Consider the following 21,517-nt stretch of genomic DNA (forward strand, 5'->3'; position numbering starts at 1 on the left):
CTTTCCTCACGTGCGGAGCACACCATAGGACACCTCACATGCAGGTAGCGGTGTCTGGATGCATAAGATGTAAACTAGCAACAATGTCAATGGGGATAATAAGTGCAAACCTCAAATCGGAAACAATTAAATTGTCTATCCGATACGCGTGTTTTTTAATGGATATTTTAATGAACTGAGCAATACATTAGCTCTTAAAAAGATGAAGAGAAAGAAATATAGAAGTAAAAGTGATATTTCTAAGTGAAATTGCCTCCTTCTCGAGCTCAAAGCCTAGGGAATCTGACTGAAGAAACAGAGGACACAGAATTAATATATGAATGTGCGCTTTTAAAGACGAAATGGAAATCGATAACCTTAAGGGCGCCGAGCCGCAAGCAACAACAAAAAAAAAACGAATAGCAAGTCACGCGCGAGATAGAAGGACTCTGATCATGTCTATCTCCACTTGTCTGCGATTCAAATCGCGCAACAATGAATACAGCGAATGAAAAATCCAGTGTACGAACAATGACAGAGCCGAGCTCGGATCAATCACTTCTGCTTCCGGATATTACGATAAAGTCGACTCACCCAACTACAAGAACACGCCGCCTTGTTTACTGCCTCCAGGTGACTGCTCAAGCTTAGATACACTTCACTTTAGGGTCATTCTCGGTTTAAAGACACTTGTGTTTTTGTCGCCTTTGATGACGTGTTTAGATTGAGTACCCTGTGACGTCACCAAAGGCGACAACAGAGAAGTCCGCCTATGCATTGTCAATACCAGATTTGCTGAAATTAGCCTTTGTCTAGAGAAGGGTAGGGCATTTTGTCTACGGCTCATTTCACGTCAAGTCCCACATGTTTCTGCTTCACACATGCGTAGAAAGGGCTGCTGTAGAATGAGGAAGGAATACAAACGAGTATAGCAAGAATCTCATTACCGAGAGACAGACAGAGGGTAAATGCTCGCGGTATGGAGACGGCACTTCATGGATAGGTGAGTCTTCTCTCGGTCCACCACGAGTTACTATATACTAGAGTTGAATGATTGTCGGGCGGCATATTCGAGTGACCTCCCGGTAAGACGGGGACAGTTCTTTTTGTCTCCGATCTCTTTTAATGTTGCTGTTTGGTTAATATACACTTCTCAAAAAAAATTAAGGGAATACTGAATCATCGCAGTCTCGCACCAAGTCAGCTAAGATTCAGGAAATCTAGTCTGTCCGGATAGGAAACATAAGCGATTGTGAATCAGCTTCACCTGCATTGGTACAAATGAAAGTAATAACAGGTGCACTGGAGAGGCAACGGCAAGACAACCCCTAAAAAGGGAATGGCTTTGCATGAGGTGGACACAGACAATTGCTTTCTTCTTATCCTTCTTGACTGATCCTTGTCTAGTTTTGCATTTAGCTGGTGTCTTTGTCAGTACTGGTAGCATGAGGCAGTACCTGCAGCTTCCTCACAATCCTGCTCAGGATAAGCGGGTTTGGAAGATGGATGGATTATATACTGTATACTTGAAAATAAAGTGTTATTTTTTTAATTGTTTGAGAAAAACATAAACATCATTTTAAAAATAAAAATAAATTAACAAAAAATAAAGACTCACTAATGTGCTTGTCTTGTGGTCTTGTATGTATGTTATCATCCAGTTGACGATCGGAACTGGCCAACTCTGTTTAATTTGAAAGGCAACAGGGGTGCGGTGCTGCTCAAACATAAAGAATGCTGGCAGTCACCTCCAGTTCGGCACCTGGTCGTCATTCCGAGTGTCAACTGGATGATAACATGCATACAAGACCGCAAGATCAACCCCCATCCTACCCAACCTACAGTATTATTAGTTGACCATTGAGAAACATGTGTACCAAGTTTCATGAAAATCGCTCCAGCCGTACACAGGGTCACGGGGGTCTGCTGGAGCCAATCCCAGCCAACACAAGGCACAAGGCAGGAACCAATCCTGGGCAGGATGCCAACCAACAGCAGGACACACACAAACATACCCACACACCAAGCACACACTAGGGCCAATTTAGAATCGCCAATCCACCTAACCTGTATGTCTTTGGACTGTGGGAGGAAACCGGAGCGCCCGTGTCTCCTAACTGCAAGGCAGCAGCGCTATCACTGCGCCACCATGTCGCCTATTTTTATTTTTATTTATATATATATATATATACACATATATATATATATATATATATGTGTATATATATATATATGTATAAATATATATATATATATGTGTAAATATATATGTGTATATATGTGTGTATATACCTGTACCCGAGGCCCCCTGCCTAACCAGGACGGACGCCCCCACTCCGTCTGGAGGAGGCACTTGCCCTCCTCTTGTCCTCCAAGGCCTCCCGGCCGGGCTCCAACCCCAGCCGCGGACCGTACGGGATGAACCGGCATCGGAGCGCCGCCTGGCGGTGACCACGGGCCCCTACAGGGCTGGGCTTCCATGCCCTTGACCCGTGGTCCCCAACAGAACCAGGACGGACGCCCCCTCGCGGTGTGGAGGAGGCACAAGCCCTCCTCACGTCCTCCAAGGCGTCCCGGCCGGGCTCCAGCTCCGACCGGCGACTGCATGGGATAAACCGGCATCGGGGCGCCGCCTGGCGGTATCCACGGGCCCCTACAGGGTAGGGCTTCCATGCCCTCGACCCGTGGCTCCCAACAAAACCAGGAAGAGAAGTGGAACAAAAATCATACATGATTCCAAACATTTTTTACAAATAAATAACTGCAAAGTGGAGTGTGTGTAATTATTCAGCCCCCTGAGTCAATACTTTGTAGAACCACCTTTTGCTGCAATTGCAGCTGCCAGTCTTTTAGGGTATGTCTCTACCAGCTTCGCACATCTAGAGACTGAAATCCTTGCCCATTCTTCTTTGCAGAACAGCTCCAGCTCAGTCAGATTAGATGGACAGCGTTTGTGAACAGCAGTTTTCAGATCTTGCCACAGATTCTCAATTGGATTTAGATCTGGACTTTGACTGGGCCATTCTAACACATGGATATGTTTTGTTTTAAACCATTCCATTGTTGCCCTGGCTTTATGTTTAGGGTCGTTGTCCTGCTGGAAGGTGAACCTCCGCCCCAGTCTCAAATCTTTTGCAGACTCCAAGAGGTTTTCTTCCAAGATTGCCCTGTTTTTGGCTCCATCCATCTTCCCATCAACTCTGACCAGCTTACCTGTTCCTGCTGAAGAGAAGCACCCCCCAAGCATGATGCTGCCACCACCATATTTGACAGTGGGATGGTGTGTTCAGAGTGATGTGCAGTGTTAGTTTTCCGCCACACATAGCGTTTTTGCATTTTGGCCAAAAAGTTCCATTTTGGTCTCATCTGACCAGAGCACCTTCTTCCACATGTTTGCTGTGTCCCCCACATGGCTTGTGGCAAACTGCAAACGGGACTTCATATGGCTTTCTGTTAACAATGGCTTTCTTCTTGCCACTCTTCCATAAAGGCCAACTTTGTGCAGTGCATGACTAATAGTTGTCCTATGGACAGATTCCCCCACCTAAGCTGTAGATCTCTGCAGCTCGTCCAGTGTCACCATGGGCCTCTTGGCTGCATTTCTGATCAGTGCTCTCCTTGTTCGGCCTGTGAGTTTAGGTGGACGGCCTTGTCTTGGTAGGTTTACAGTTGTGCCATACTCCTTCCATTTCTGAATGATCGCCTGAACAGTGCTCTGTGGGATGTTCAAGGCTTTGGAAATCTTTTTGTAGCCTAAGCCTGCTTTAAATTTCTCAATAACTTTATCCATGACCTGTCTGGTGTGTTCTTTGGACTTCATGGTGTTGTTGCTCCCAATATTCTCTTAGACAACCTCTGAGGCCGTCACAAAGCAGCTGTATTTGTACTGACATTAGATTACACACAGGTGCACTCTATTTAGTCATTAGCACTCATCAGGCAATGTCTATGGGCAACTGACTGCACTCAGACCAAAGAGGGCTGAATAATTACGCACACCCCACTTTGCAGTTATTTATTTGTAAAAAATGTTTGGAATCATGTATGATTTTCGTTCCACTTCTCACGTGTACACCACTTTGTATTGGTCTTTCACGTGGAATTCCAATGAAATTGATTTATGTTTGTGGCTGTAATGTGACAAAATGTGGAAAAGTTCAAGGGGGCCGAATACTTTTACAAGCCACTATATATATATACTCTAACTGTGTAAGAGATTCTAAAAAGTATTGAAATCGTCACAACTACTCTGGGCATCTCTCTGCTATGAGGATACATGTTGCCGAAGTGCTCGCATCATTTGTGCATTAGCAGCTAAACGACTGTCTTTCCTAGGAGGTTTCCTTTTGCCGGCCTCCCAACTCTACGTCTCACTTCCGGGCCGGACAGAAACACACACTTGCACGTGTAGAACTCTATTTAATTTCAAAAGCAACAGGGGTGCAGTGGTGCTCAGACATAAAGAATTCAGGTAGTCACCTCCAGTTTGCCCTCTGGTTGTCGTTCCAAGTGTCAACTAGATGATAACATGCATACAAGAAGGAGGTGGGTTAGGGTTAATTTCAACCTACAGTATTTTTAGTCGACCAATGAGGAACATGTGTACCAAGTTTCATGAAAATCACTCTAGCCGTTCGGAAGTGATGCTGGAACATACATACACACATACATACATACAGTTGTGCTTGAAAGTTTGTGAACCCTTTAGAATTTTCTATATTTCTGCATAAATATGACCTAAAACATCATCAGATTTTCACTCAAGTCCTAAAAGTAGATAAAGAGAAACCAGTTAAACAAATAAGACAAAAATATTATACTTGGTAATTTATTTATTAAAGGAAATGATCAAATATTGCATATTTGTGTGTGGCAAAAGTATGTGAACCTTTGCTTTCAGTATCTGGTGTGACCCCCCTTTGCAGTAATAACTTCAACTAAACGTTTCCGGTAACTTCTGATCATTCCTGCACACCGTCTTGGAGGAATTTTAGCCCATTCCTCCGTACAGAACAGCTTCACCTCTGGGATGTTGGTGGGTTTCCTCACATTAACTGCTCACTTCAGGTCCTTCCACAGCATTTCGATTGGATTAAGATCAGGACTTTGACTTGGCCATTCCAAAACATTAACTTTATTCTTCTTTAACCATTCTTTGGTAGAACGACTTGTGTGCTTAGGGTCGTCGTCTTGCTGCAAGACCCACCTTCTCTTGAGATTCAGTTCATGGGCAGATGTCCTGACATTTTCCTTTAGAATTCTCTGATATAATTCAGAATTCATTGTTCCATCAATGCAGGCAAGCCGTCCTGACCCAGATGCAGCAAAACAGGCCCAAACCATGATACTACCACCACCATGTTTCACAGATGGGATAAGGTTCTTATGCTGGAATGCAGTGTTTTCCTTTCTCCAAACATGACATTTTTCATTTAAATCAAAAAGTTCTATTTTGTTCTCATCCATCCACAAAACATTCTTCCAATAGCCTTCTGGTTTGTCCACGTGATCTTTAGCAAACTGCAGATGAGCAGCAATGTTTTTTTGGAGAGCAGTGGCTTTCTTCTTGCAACCCTGCTATACACACCATTGTTGTTCAGTGTTCTCCTGATGGTGGACTCATGCACATGAACATTAGCCAATGTGAGAGAGGCCTTCAGTTGCTTAGAAGTTACCCTGGGGTCCTTTGTGACCTCACCGACTGTTACACGCCTTTCTCTTGGAGTGATCTTTGTTGGTCGACCACTCCTGGGGAGGGTAACAATGGTCTTGAATTTCCTCCGTTTGTACACAATCTGTCTGACCGTGGATTGGTGGAGTCCAAACTCTTTAGAGATTGTTTTGTAACGTTTTCCAGCTTAATGAGCATCAACGACTCTTTTTTTGAGGTCCTCAGAAATCTCCTTTGTTCGTGCCATGATACACTTCCACAAACATGTGTTGTGAAGAGCAGGCTTTGATAGATCACTGATCTTTAAATAACACAGGGTGCCCACTCACACCTGATTGTCATCCCATTGATTGAAAACACCTGACTCGAATTTCACCTTCAAATTAACTGCTAATCCTAGAGATTCACATACTTTTGCCACTCACAAATATGTAATATTTGGTCATTTTCCTCAGTAAATGAATGACCAAGTAAAATATTTTTGTCTCATTTGTTTAACTGGTTTCTCTTTATCTACTTTTAGGACTTGAGTGAAAATCTGCTGATGTTTTAGGTCATATTTATGCAGAAATATAGAAAATTCTAAAGGGTTCACAAACTTTCAAGCACAACTGTACATACATACACATACATACATACATACATACATACATACATAGATTGACATATATATATATATATATATCTCGTATGGTGTCTATTAACTTTTGTGTGAGTGCCATAGCATTCAGAATTTGCAGCACAAAGAGCAACCAAAATGCAAATATGCTTTTGGACTTCAGTAAATAGCAGGGGTTAGTGTAAGAGATGTCACTGCTTAAAATGAAAGATAAAACATGCTAGTAGGTAGCATATGTATTGATATGAAATAATCAGTACACCCTTTATCCACCATATATTTTAACAAGCAGGACATAACTGACAGACAAGCAATCTTCATTGTGTCTTAGGTCTGGTTAATTAGTTGTTTTAATTTTGTATGTTATAACATACACAGTAAGGCCAACCTTAACCGTCATAGTAATTAAGAAGGTAAGTAAAGCCAAATGCTGTCAATCACATCCTCTTCTTAAATGTTGCCACCTCCATATAAAAGCAGAAGTTTTGATGTTAAATTTGAAACATTTAGGATTGTAATGACACAATATTAAGATATCTGCAATGATCTTAGAGAAGTGATTTTGGAAATGTCATCTCATTTGATCAAGATACTTTAAAACCCCCAAAAGCACGCACATGAAATATCAAAATTATCAGAGTCATGTTCCAGGTTTTACAGTCAATTTGCCCCCTGTACTGTACATTAGCCAGGCAAAAAGGGTCTGTATAAGCTTTGTACACGACTAGATGGGTGTAAGCAAATATGTAGAGTCAGAAAACAGTTGAGATTAAATACATTTGAGTCAAAATAACCATAACGTAAAATATTCCTTACATACATACTTGTTTTTGTATGGTTCACTTATAGCTTTAATGTTAATACGTCTGTCAAACTGATGCCTGTCATAAACAAGGCTAAGCATAGAAAACTCCTGCTAAACTATTGACACTGAGCCAAATGTACTGTACATTTAATCAACATTTGAAGCGACATATGAATTGAAATTAAAGATGAATCGACATGCATTTCAGTCTAGTCTATGTGAGAAAAACAAGTTGAAACTATTTCGATGGGTCATATCTGACATTTATTTTGAAATAACAAGAAATGAATAACAATGCACACTATCTTTGTATGCAAAAAATATTCACAGGAAATAACAAACTTCACAGGCAGCGTGTGTATAGCGTAGAAAATAAGCTTATGACATCGACGATTTGTGTGAAGGCAGACATGCAGCTCTCATCTGAACATGGCTGCAGCCCGGAGAAAACTGGTCGGGTTTGGCATCGCCTCATTCTGCAGGTGCCGTATGTGTGTGACGTCATCCAGGGCGACGGAAACTGAAGCCAAGCTGCCGCCTGGCAGTGGACAGTCACAATACGGGAGGTGAAGCCGTAGTAGAGTGTGTGAGGCCAGCGTGCGAATAAGTTTAGAAAGAAACCCGTCAGGATTGAGACATAAGGTACGTGCTCGGGGGTTTGGGGACACTTTGTGGATGTATGCGCTTTGATCCGCTCACCTCAAGAGATGTCGCACTTGAATTGAACCAGGCGACTTGATCTTGCTTACCAAGCCAAACGCTCAAGTGAATCCCCCTGTGGCTCACGTCTCTTTGCTATTCATTGGTGTCCGTTTATTTTCCGTTTTTGAGTCTCATTTTTACTTCAAATCACCAAACCCAATCCCCCACCCCTTCCGTTTATGTATTCAGCCGCGACCTTCTCGAAGTGAAATAGACGGCGATTCAGCTTACATGGAGTTTCGATTTATGTCTTGCTTTCTCTTGATCAGTCCGCGATGTTAAAAAAAAAAAAAAGATACTGGAGTTGGTAACCGGCGTTGTATCAAATTCAAGGGGCGCAAATTTTTATGGAACTTCGAAATCCGTGACGTTTCACAATCGGGGCTTGCACAGAAATTAATACTACAGCACGTTCTCTGGTAATCCGTGCAACGCCCAAATCCAAATTCCTTTCTCTTTATTTATATATATATATATATATATATAAAGGTTATTCGTCTTTAGGAACTCCCAGCACGGAGTAAGAAACACGCGGGGACAACACGTTTTGCAACAAGCGATACAGGCGAACATTGCAGGCTCAATGGTTGATTCTTATAAGGAAGTGTGGCGCAGTGGTTAAGGCTTTGGACTTCAAACCTTGAAGCTGTGGGTTCAAATTTTGCCACTGACACTGTGTAACCCTGAGCAAGTCACTTCACCTGCCTGTGCTCTCACTGGAAAACCAAAAGAAATGTAACCAATTATATCCAAAATGTGTGTGAGTCGCTTTGCATAATGGCGTCGTCCAAGTAAATGAAAATGTAGAGATCAGAAGAAATCAGAATATAAACAAATTATCACACAAAGACAACTTTATACATAAAATATATATACAAGGGCGGCACGGTGGCGCAGTGGTAGCGCTGCTGCCTCGCAGTGTGTGGGTGGGTTTCCTCCCACAGTCCAAAGACATGCAGGATGGGTTAACTTATGATGTCCTAAATTGAAATCTCATCTATAGCCAATACACACATCTGTTCTTTACATGTCATCAGTGAATGAAGTCTTAGAGAGAGCCATTAAAATTCATCTTATTTCTCACAATATTTTTTCCTGAAAAATATCTTAAATTGTAATTGTTTTTATTTGAAAATATTTAAATACATTATACAGTATGTATTTGCATTCATATATTAAATACATTATTTTTATTATTATCATTATATGAGGGTGGCACAGTGAGTAGCGCTGCTGCCTCGCAGTTAGGAGACCTGGGTTCACTTCCTGGGTCCTCCCTGTGTGGAGTTTGCATGTTCTCCCCGTGGGTTTCCTCCTGGTACTCCGGTTTCCTTCCACAGTCCAAAGACATGCAGGTTAGGTGCATTGGCGATCCTAAATTGTACCTAGTGCGTGCTTGGTGTGTGTGTGAGCGCTCCCTGTGGTGGGCTGGCGCCCTGCCTGGGGTTTGTTCCAGCATTACGCCCAGTGTTGGCTGGGATTGGCTCCAGCAGACCCCCGTGACACTGCAGTTAGGATATAGCGGGTTGGATGATGGATGACTGAATTAGTGCTGGGCGGTATACCGGTTCATATCAAAAACCGTTTTTTATTTTTTTATGATATGGATTTTTCTTATACCGGAACACCGATTTAAATAGCCTAAACAACGTTCGGAGAGTGGCACAGTGGGAAACTGTTTAAGGGGGGACCTTTTTCACTGCTGCACCGCTAAACAGGCATGTGATGGAGTACATGAGTTAGTGGAGGTATTAAGCGGTGAAAATGAACTGAGAACATTCAGAAACTGAAGCTGTAGCAGACGATAAAGTTGAACATGATGACACAGAAGAACCTTTGACAAAAAAAGGTGCAGTGTCTGAAGATACTTTGGTTTTAAAAGGTCGGATGTGGACTATTATGTTCAAATGTGTGAATACTATTTCTATACTACTGGATAATACTGCAAGCCAAGTTGTACTTGTTTTATTATTATTTTTTCAATACTGTGTAATGTACATGGTTACTGTGTAATAGTGTGACAACGCCAGTCCCGTACAGACTCCCTCTTCCCACATGGGAGCCTGTTGAACCAACACCGTCAATAGTTATGACCGAGATGAGCTGAGAAACCTCATTGACCCAGGGGATGGTGTTCAAGTGTTTTTGTTAAAAACAGTCAAAAGTAAAACCAAAAGTGTCAATTGTGCAGTGTTCAGAAAAATACAGTACCCAAATAAATAGCAAATCCATAAAACCAGTGAAACGTAGGGATAAAATCCATAATAAATAAATCCGTTAAAATAGAGGTTAAAATGCAGTCTCTCTCCTCGCCCGATCGCAGCACACCGCCTTCTGTCTCCATGGCTCACCCTACACTGGCATTGCGGTGGAGCCTCTGCAGCACGAACTGCTTTCTGCCAACCTGTCTTGGCTGCCACCACACTGCTCAGCCAGACCGTCCGAGGTCAGCACACCTCCCGTCTTCCTTTGCGCTCACTCAGTCGCTCCTCAGATCCATTGGGAGGTCTTACATTTCACTCGCCCCACTCTACACGCTTAGTCAGTGGGGTGAACCAGCCCCTAGATCGCCTCAGCCTGCGCTCCCTCACAGAGCCCCTGCTTGTGCTGCCTTCACCCTCCTGGTGTCTGGATAGTCTCCCATGACTGCCTTTCCCCTTCTTTAACCTCCGTGTGTTCTCTGTTTTCTTTTTTCCTTCTCCCTATCCTGCCGGCCCATACGTCTCCATGGGTGCAGAGCCTTATTCACACGCTGCAGTAAGCCGATGAAGCAATTGAGAACGATCGGGTGCGACTTGACCCAAATCACCCCATCAACTCCCTGTGGTCGTGCAATCGCGCCCACGGTGAACTGGATTTTTGAAGCCACGGACCCACTATACCACAAATAGCATTATACATGTAAGTTGCAGTTTTATTATTTATCTATATAGCTTAGCTTGAAGCAAGGTCCATATTAATGTAATTTTGCCTTAATGACGGTTCAGTTGGTAAAAATGTCATCACTAAGTTGCACTTGTTTTATTTTGTTTTATTTTATTTTGCTGAATACAGTGGAACCTCGGATCACGAACATCTCGGTACACATACAAATCGGTTTACGACCAAAAAGTTCACCAAACTTTTGCCTCGGTTCACCTCTGGATATTTTGCTAAGTCTAAATGCCTCTTTGCATGGTTGACAATATGTTGTCAAAATTTTAGTTAGTTATTTGCAAAATTTGTTCAATAAAAAGGTTCTGTATTTTGACTGCATCTGTCATGCAATGTGATTCCTTCTCCTCATTAGTGCCCACCCCCTTGAAAACTGTCACTTTATGGGGCCATGCAAACCTGTATTAATACTTGTGTGCACATTAAAATGTTTTTTTTTGTACAATGTACAGTTCTTATGACAGTGGAATAGGTTATTCTTAGCCAGTCTACTGCAATAATTGCAGTAACTCATGCATTCGGAAAAAAAATACCGTGAAACCGGTACAATTTTGAAAAATGCCATGATATAAAATTTTGGTCATACCGCCCAGCATTAGGCTGGATGATTATATGAATATATTAATATTATATTCATATTATTAGATACAGTAATAGTTTGTATTAATATGGCTTACCTGACACTGACAAAATTCAACAAGTTTTTTTTTTTTTTTTGCTAAAGTTATGTTCTTAAAAACTGTTATAGATGTTAATAAACTAGGATAAAGGTATTACTGAAAAAAAATCACTACTTTCTTTCATTAAGGTAAGGACAACAGTTTCTTACTGACATTCTTAGTCAATCAAATGTAAACACTTATGTGCAAATTCTTTCTGTTATTTTATTAACTAAAACTAGGGGGTTTTGCTTGCCAACTGCCCCAGATCGCCTCACAAACCGCCGGCCTACACTTTGTGCCAGCCACTTCACATTTCTGCCTCTCACGTATGTGGATTTCACTTTCACCAAACAACAAATCTTTTAATTCTCACAGATACACCTCTTCATTGGGAAGAAACGCTACTTTTCCCCGACGGCAACACGAATTAGATGATCTACAAGTCTCCGATCTAAAGTTTAAATCTGAACAGTATAGTCTTTCTCTTTTCACTGTTCTGTTATTTCACTGAGTAATAATTTCCATTTGTTTGCGATCTTTGCTATCATTTTTTTGAGACTTTCGAATTTTCGAACTTCCATTATCTCTAACCTGCTCTGCATGTGTACTGCGCCAATGGTTTTTAATTCTTTACAACATTCTCCTTTGTCATCTACTCTTTTTTTTCTTTTATTTCCAGCCCCGGGCGTGGTTAAGTCTCTTGGCACAAAGTCTCGTCTTGCGGGACACGTGAAAGTGTCTGTCTTCTCCCAGGCTAAAAAGTCTCATCTCGTCCCAGGATTTTTTTTATTATAAAAGATATATGACACTTACTGGATATAATTTGTGGTTAAGGTACTCAGTCAGACCATTTACACGTTAAACATAAAGGGCACAAAAGCAGGCAGATATGAAAACACTCTTAAATTTTGAAGAAATGAGGAATAGGAATTCAGAATTAAACGGTTTAATGTGGTTAAAATGTGACAGGTAGGTCATCAGATTTGGTCCCACTATAATTTAACATATCAGTATGGAAAAAGAAATTGGTTGATACAAGCCATATGTCTCATTATATGGAATGAAGAAACATTCCCTTTGCTTCTATGTCTGACCTTTAAATAAAGGGGGGGAGTAGGGTGTGTGGTAACAATTGATGGGTAGGTACCAGATTCTGTCACATCTGTAATTTAATGTGTCAGTAAGGAATAAAAAATCAGTTGACAGGTGTTTTAAACCATTCTTGTTTGTTGTAACAGAAAAGGGACAAACCATTACTTTCTTTGTTTGAACTGTAGTACTAGGGTGTTGTACCGTGTTAGCCATTATGAATGTAGTGTAAAGTCAAGCAAAATGACACCTTTTATTGGCTAACTAAAAAGATTACAATAGGCAAGATTTTGAGGCAACTCGGGGCCCCTTCTTCGGGCGAGATGTAATATAGAAATCTTATCCAAAGATCTTGACCATACATTGTTCTTCCCTTTTGGTAAATGAACCCTAGCCTGAAGGAGTCTATTAATTTTTTACATTTAAGATTTCTCACTTAAAGATTTATCAATGTTGTTACTAGTCCTAGTGTCTATATAAACACAAGAAACTCCAGTTTCTGTATTACATCTTGCCTGAAGGGGCCTGAGATGCCTCAAAAGCTTGCATATTGTAATCTTTTTAGTTAGCCAATCAAAGGCGTCATTTTGCTAGACTTCTCACTTTGTTTGAACTGAAAATAAAGGGGGGCAAAACTGATGGGTAACACAAGTACTGTAAGCAATCTACATTAGCTGAAAACTGAAAAAAAACATGGATTGAGTAAATGTTTAATGTGGTGTCGGGCAAAGTCTTTAATATCAGAGCCTTAGTGAGTAAAAAAGGGGCTAACTTTGTCATTTTGGTTTTGTGAAGCAGTTCCACATCCATGTCATCCGGGTGGAACATCATGTGGTGCTGCATTTATTTTGAAGGCACATACTTTCAGGAGTATCTGCGAAGGGAAAAAAAAAAAAAAACTTGGAAAAAGTATGTGTATTGTTGTGGAATTTTGCCTTAATATAACTGCTTGGTAGCACCCCCTGTATATAGCCTTACAGTCATGTAGACGGCTGTTTTAAGCAAAAAGACTTACTTGCTCAGACATCTGACTTCCTATTCCTGATTTCACAAACTCCCATGCTGCCCTTCAGGCATCCATACCAGGTCTCACCAGAAAGGTTGCTGCCACCCAGCATATGGGGGGATGACCTGTCCATAACAGGCAGTCCCCCACTGTCCCATATTTCTGTCCTCTTGACCGGCAAAAGGGTTCTACCAACCACCCCAGGTGGGTTGCTTCCCCAACTAACATGCCCGTCTGCAGCTGCTAGGATAACAGCTCTGGTGCACCCACTGCCTCAGGGTCCCTCCATGTCTACCTCATGGTACAGAGGTTGAAGACTGCAGCTCCTTAACTCCTGGTCATCTCTTATTTCAGCTTCCAGGCTAGGTAAGGGAGCAGGGTCCTTCACAATATATAGCTGCAGACCCACTGACTACTCTGTAGGCAAGCATCAAGGACTGGAGCGACCGGCAAAAGGGTTCTACCAACCACCCCAGGTGGGTTGCTTCCCCAACTAACATGCCCGTCTGCAGCTGCTAGGATAACAGCTCTGGTGCACCCGCTGCCTCAGGGTCCCTCCATGTCTACCTCATGGTACAGAGGGTGAAGACTGCAGCTCCTTAACTCCTGGTCATCTCTTATTTCAGCTTCCAGGCTAGGTAAGGGAGCAGGGTCCTTCACAATATATAGCTGCAGACCCACTGACTACTCTGTTGGCAAGCATCAAGGACTGGAGCCTAAGTGCTGCTACAGAGAGCCAGTATAGTGATCTGGAGAGAGAAGTGCCCTCCTCAGCTGTTCGATCACCAGATATGCTGCTACATTTTGAATCATCTGCAGTGGCCTGGTGATACATGATGTTGCTCCTGCCAGCAGAGAGCGACAGTGTTCCAGACATTACAAAACCAAATCCTCGACCAGGAGTTGTGCCGCATAGTCTATCAGATATAGACTGAGAGACTATAGCAACATGTTCCCTAAAGGACTATGTTGGTCATCAAACACCATCTCAAAATTCCATACTGACTTGGCCAGTGTTGGCGATAGTGAGCCAAGCTGTACAGAGATGGTGCATTGAATAGACAGACGGACCTTCTTGTTATCCCAGTTTGTCTTTGCCAGGTTAAGCTGGATATGATGATTTTTTCTTCCAGTTTGCAACATCAGTGAGCCATGCAGATATTACTGCTGATAGCTTATGGATCCTCTGGACAGGAATATCTATGTATCGCCAAAGTGAGAAGGTGTATAGAGAGAAGGGGAAAGACTCCAGCACCAATCTTTGGGGCACTTTAGTGCTTACCTGGCGCACACTCGACTTCTCTACTTGCCAGGAGACATGGTAGGACTGGCCAAATAGGTAGGATTAATACCACACGAGGGCAATCTCAGTGGTGCCAAGGTCAGAGAAGCTGGCAAAGAGGATGTGGTTGTTCAATTAATAAATAATTAAAACCAAAGGAAACAAGAATAAAATGAAAAATGTATCACTCTATGATAATCACCTGGAATTATCAAGTAGGGCGATGATTTACGTCTTCATTGTTTGCCAAACAGATTATGGTATCAGGATGTCATAAAATGAAATTCATATGTTTTTAAATTTGAATGATGATGTTTTAATGGAGTTAAATTGTGTTTTCTCCACAGACAAAAAGTACTGTAACATCTAGATGGATGTGAAAGAGGAGACGTGGGAGGAGGATACAAAGATCATGAAGATAACTGTAAATATTAAGGAGGAAGACTGTGAATGGGAGTCCATCCATCCTAAACAGGAGAGTGTGGGTATTAAAAAGGAGGACTGTGAACTGGAGGCAGTGGGAATTAAAGAAGAGGCTGAAGAGAAGCCTATCAGCGTTGAGGTACACAAACCTAAAGCTATGGAGAGTGTAGAGGAAGATAACCTTCATTATGTGTGTCGAGATGGAGTGGTGACCCGGTTAGTCTCTTCTCAAAGCAGACCCTGTTCATCATTAGAGTCTTCGGTCAGTGTGAGGTCTGAATCATTACAGTCTGATCCAAAGAGGACTGAGGAAATTTCATCCGTTAGAACTCCAAAAGGTCAGTCGCCACCAACAAATAAGCCAAGAAAAAGTAAGTGTAAAATAAAAAATGTGTAAGGTTTTTTGTTGGGGTTTATGGGCCTGGCAGGTTTCTTTTGTTTTTTTGTTTTTTCTGAGAAACCTAGAAATGTAGTGAAATTGCTGTGTTTTACTGTGTATTTAATATAGTTTGAGAGTTCACCTGTTCATGTTGTAAGGTTTAGCAGTTTGCTATTCTTCCATTAAAGTTGGGACTTGATGCAGAATTTCTAAACATGCACAGTACAATTGCAAGAGAAATATTGTGAACCATTTTGAATTCATTCTACAGTTCTCAACATGCTCTGTGGGTGCCTGTATCAATGGTGGAGCTCAGGGATGCTGCCATCTACTATACTGTGGAAGCAGATATTCTGCTTCAATTTCCTCCCGCTGTCTCTCCATTATACAGGCCATCTGGTCAGGTATGGATCTTTGGTCCATCCCAAGTGGGATGCCAGCAAACCCACTTTAACAAGAGAATCTTGCTTGCATCCTAGTTGAGTCAGGAAAGTTCTCACCTTTGTTCCACCCATGTACTCCATCCATTAAATAAGGAAATACATGTAATTGTCACAAAATGCTGTCTTTGGTCAGTGTCTGCTAGTAGTTCATAGCCGACCGGGGCTCAAGGTATCCCAAACCCCAGATAAAGTTTAAAGTCTCTTGAAAGTGACCAATGTTTATTGCTAGAAAAATCATAAACCAATATTTGCAGGTGAGATAAAGGACAAAATCCACAAAAAAATTATGAAGGAATAAAAAATAAATAAATAAAATGTAGCAATCCAGCAAAGCAAAATAGTCTCATCCAACAAACAGGACAAATTCAATAAATTACTGAAAACATTCATACATAGTAATTTTAGGCAGGGGCTCATAAACTGCACATAGTCCAAAGCTGCCAAAAAAAAAAAAAATTGGTAGAAAGAAGAATTTTGAATAACTGGTCCAGTGGCTCTGTAGCTGCCAAAACCTATCTCTCCCCAAGTGCTGAAGCTCTCTCCGAAATCTAGAAAACTTACTGGCTTAAAAAGGTTGAAAAAATACCTTTAAGAGAACCTACAGCAGGAGCAAAAATTAACCTTTGTAATACGCACAACAGCGACACCTATCCTCACCCCTTACTAGAGACCTTTTAAGTATTTCCTACCCAGTCGCTTAAAGGCAATGGGCTCCTACCATTCAGATAGAGCGGGAGGAACACCCCCTTATCCTCAGTTTATTCCTGCACATACATTGTCTTACCTACATATCGCACATCCCCGGAGATTACATCTAAACTCTTTAACAACAAGACATAAAATACATGAGCGAGTGGAGTAGAACTATTATCGTTCCTGTATTGCGATTGCTTTCCCCCTTTCCCATTTCGTTCTGCTTGACTGCAGCGAAATCAACTGCTTGCCAGCTTTTAGCAGCATGAAGGGAGTACGCAGCCACACATGCATAGAATGAAAACTGCCCATCAACTGACCACTGTCCGCTTAAGAAGAGGACTCCGCCAGGCCAGTAAGTGAAGGCATTATCTAAAATCAAAAATCTGATGTTTACCGGAATAATGCGTTAACATTAAGTGTCTTATTGGGAATCATTTCACTGTATGAATCTTTCAGCACTGCACCTGTCAACTCTTTACTTTATTTGGCTAAATATCTGCTGCTGGTTCTTCTGGCTCCCTCACACTAACAAAAGACACGGTTATGATTCTACTGCCGTCACAAATGTAATCATTGGCTCTAGAAAGAAAGTTCTTAATCCAGGGTGATTTCACTTTTTACTTTGAGGTTATCTTACTGGAGTAGCTTCAGACAGGTGTGTGGGTACTCTGAAGACCTCAGCTGGATACCTACAGATTGAGTTTCTCCCTGTGGATTAAAAAGACACCTTAATGAGAATTTGAGTTTCATAGAGGAGAACTTTCATCATTGTGTGTGTGTGTGTGTGTGAGTATACCAAGAAACTATTCAGCGTATTTGGCCTCTTTTAGACACATTGCACAGAGGTCTCCAACTCGTCACTCGCGAGCTGTCGGTAGGTTGCCAAAGGGTTTATGAATCCTACATAAATTAAAAACTTGATTAGTCAAATTAGGGGTGGGCAATCTTTCCAAAAAATATCATGATTCACAATCTGAATTGCAATCTCTGTTTTCAATGTGGCATACACTTAAGAGAATATCCGGACTCAAACTCAAGACCCAAGTAACACTTTATTTTAAATATCCAACAAAGTTGAATTCAATTGTTCTCTCGTTTGCTAGATTAGCTGAGTTAAGGACCACACCCTGAAGCTGACGAATAAGTGAGAAAGGCCCCTCCCCTCAGCCCGCTGCGTGTTTCTCGGATTTGCTCAAATAAATCAGTACCACAAGCGAACTATGATACATAGCAGGTAAGAGAAGTCGCAAAATCAACCGGAATGTTCAAGCAAATTATAGAAAAAAACCCGATCTAAATCCGTTAAGTTGTTCTCTTGTGAAAAACAGACAGACATATCGGCAGAGACACATTGGATTTTCTATATTATATATTAGTAAACCTTCAAAACAATGTGCAGTTAAAGTCTCAGCATTTCTGGAGCTTAGTAGAGCACAGATAACTATTAGAATCTTCACCAAGCAGCTCTGAAAATGTCTGCTTTGTTTGTGTCTACATAACCTCTCTGAGTCTGACATGAATGTCATGAAGTCAAAGTTCAGAACAAGACTGAGAGATGAACATTTAAATGACTCCATAAGAGTGGCTACACTCCACCATACACCTGCTTCTCTTGTTGACTCCATGCAGTGCCAGTCATCTGACTAACTAAAAAACACATCACACGTGTAACTGGACATGTGAATAAAGTGAAACAGTGACATGGAACAAAATGACAAATGAAGTGAACAGATGCAAAAGTTTGGCAAACTTTTTGGTCGTAACCCGAGTTGTACGTGTTCTGAGACGTTTGTGACCCGAGGTTCCACTGTATGTAATTTTTTTTTATTTCTTTGTTTTTCTTTGGTGATTTAAATGATCCATTTTGAGGTATGACTTGGGGTCAATTGAATATGGTCTCCATGTGAAGAAGTGTCAGGGCACATTCTGATTAAAGGTGCATTTCACATACTTGATATGGCCCTGTGTCTCTTATATATTATAATAAAAAAAAAAATCTTGGGTTGAGATGTGATCACTAGACATTACAACCTTAGGAAGCAAGACCCGTGGGACGGTGACTTTTGCACGTCACACCCTACTTACAAACAATTTAAAACAAGTTCACGGACATCTAACCTCGCAGGTGTTGGAATGCTTTTGGCAGACACACTTCATGTGCTCCCAGCTCTTAAAAATGTTATACGTTTTAGATGGCACGTAAACGACTAAGCGAAGAAAAAAGAGACATGAAAAGAGACACAAATGTGTTGGAGAGAAAAGAAGGCTAAAAAGGATGTACAAGAGAACAATAATAAACTATGTGCAAATTCAGAAAATAAGGAAAGTAATAATCAGCCCGGACCAAGTGGAATTGAAAAGCTCAGAGGTCATATCTGGGTCAGAAATAAAAGACTTCATAATGAAGTTCAAAAATGTTGGCACGATACACATGCAGAGCAGGTTAGAGATTATGAAAGTAGAAAAACTCGAAATTATCAAAAAAAAGATAAAGATCATATTAGCACAAACAAACGTAAATTATCACTCAGTGAAACAATGGAACAGCAAAAAGAGATCGAATATATGGACATAGGTGATATGTCAGAAGTATGTAGATATTGTAAGGCTTTTAAGTTTAAGTCGGAGACTTGTAGATCGGCTAATTCCTGTTGCCATCAAGGAAAATTAGTGTTGCCTCCCAATGAAGAGGCGTATCTGCAAGAATTAAAAGATTTATTGTGTTGAGAAAGTGAAATCCACAAACACTGCAGGCAAAATATCCGAGTATACAATAATCTTTTCGCATTTGCATCATTCAGTGCTCAAAATGTAGATTTACACGATTCAGGACCATACGAGAAACAATGAAGTCAAAAGAATTAACACGAAAATTGTAGAACAATTGCACGGCAAATTGGTTAAATGCATATCAATAGATTATGCTGAAGCAGTTGGTGCTGATAGTGCAGGAGATGAAAACATCAACTTACAACATCCTGTTGAACATCTACAAGCGTTAACATCATCCGGACTCCCACCGGCTGAATTACTGTTTAAAGAAGGATGGACCATATGCCATGAGAATCTGTGGTCCTGCAACAATTAACGCTACGACAAGTTTAATTTCGAAGAAACCACAATTTGGTGAGGTTAATATTTATGATCACAGAGAAGTGATGAAACATAGAATCAAAACAGGGTCCATTCAAATCGGAGCATACCATTACACGATCGAATTTTAAAAACGGGGTTTACCTCACATGCATTTATTGGTTACTTTGCAAAATAAATTATTAACTGCTGATGGTGTAGATCGGTTTTTCTGTTCTGAAAATCCAAACAGAGAAACCTATCCTGAATCATGGTACAAAGTCATTAAACACATGTCTCACGGACCACATTTAAAAGATTCAGTATTGGGACTCAAAAGAGAAAAAGTGTTAAAATAAATTTCCTAAGGCATTCGTTCAGTCAACAGATATGACTAAGGCTGGCTTTCCTGATTATCGCCGAAGAGATAATCATCACGAACAACACACTTACCACGGAAACAAAGATGGTAAAATTTGTGATGATCGATAGTTCAATGATTGTACCATATAACCCGTATTTGCTCAAACGATTCGATTGTCCTATTAATGTCAAGTATTGTGCATCAGTTATGAGTATTAAGTACATCTACAAGTACATTCATAAAGGGCACGATAAAGTACGCGTAGCTTTATCCAAAGAACAGTCTCATGACGAAGTTCAAGCATATTTAGATACTCAGTATGTCAGTGCAGTGGAAAGCGGGTGGCATTTAATGGAATAACCAATGCACGGTCGAAGTCATTCTGTTGAATTATTAATTTACTAGGTCAGAATATGATTCAGTTTAAAGAGGACAAAGAAGCAGAACCTTTAAAGGTAGCGAAACATAGAAATACAAGATTAATGCCTTATTTTGAACTTGATAAAACAGACAAATGCAACAGTAAATGCAAAAGCATATACGTATGCGCAAATCCCTCAACATTACACATGGCAGAAACGAAAGGGAGTGTGTGTATACGTATGTATGTGTGAATGTATGTGTGTATATATGTGTGTATTTGTATGTGTGTATATATGTGTGTATTTGCATGTGTGTATATATGTGTGTACGTACGTGTGTGTGTGTGTGTGTATATATCTATACTAATAAAAGGCAAAGCCCTCACTGACTGACTGACTCACTGTCTGTCTGACTCATCACTAATTCTCCAACTTCCCGTATAGGTAGAAGGGTGAAATTTGGCAGACTCATTCCTTACAGCCTACTTACAAAAGTTAGGCAGGTTTCATTTCGAAATTCTATGAGTAACGGTCATAACTGGAACCTACTTATGTATATATATACGGCCATAGCCTGTAGCTCGGTCGCCGTGTGAGGCAGAGTTGCGTCCCCCATCACCACGCCTTCCACGTAATTGAGTGCCTGCCCATATAAGGCCGTCCGTCAGCGGCAATCCAATAGACATGCTGCCGCTAAATATTCGCGGGTGAAGGACTGTGCTTATGCAAACGAAGATGAGATGGTCAGGGATAGACTAGTGTTTGGCACAAACTCAGTGAAAGTGCGAGAGAAACTTTTAAGTGCCGGGTCTGAGCTAACATTAAATAAAGCCATGGACATTGCAAGATCGCACGAGATAGCACAAGCACAACTGAGAACCTTCGATGCATGTACTCCGAGCAGCTCACGTGAACTGACTGTGAACGCAATATGTAGAAAACAGGCAAGAGCTCCAAAGAGCGCTGAACAAAAAATGCATTACACAATTGAGAAGGCAGCAATAGAATATGAAGCAACAGACGCATACA

The 21,517-nt window shown here is 41.1% G+C and overlaps 1 protein-coding gene across 1 annotated transcript in view; it reads left to right on the forward strand.

Moving 5' to 3' along the window:
• The first annotated feature begins 9,986 nt into the window (after positions 1-9,986).
• Positions 9,987-21,517, forward strand: part of LOC120534674 (zinc finger protein 665-like) — a 53,731-nt gene continuing 42,200 nt past the window's right edge. Inside the window, exons 1-2 of the mRNA XM_039762265.1 lie at positions 9,987-10,677; positions 15,097-15,543. Coding sequence (XP_039618199.1) covers positions 15,120-15,543 — 424 coding nt within the window. The 5' untranslated portion in view covers positions 9,987-10,677; positions 15,097-15,119. The remainder of the gene's footprint in view (positions 10,678-15,096; positions 15,544-21,517) is intronic.

The sequence above is a fragment of the Polypterus senegalus genome, chromosome 8, assembly GCF_016835505.1.
Source record: "Polypterus senegalus isolate Bchr_013 chromosome 8, ASM1683550v1, whole genome shotgun sequence".
Classification (NCBI taxonomy): domain Eukaryota; kingdom Metazoa; phylum Chordata; class Cladistia; order Polypteriformes; family Polypteridae; genus Polypterus; species Polypterus senegalus.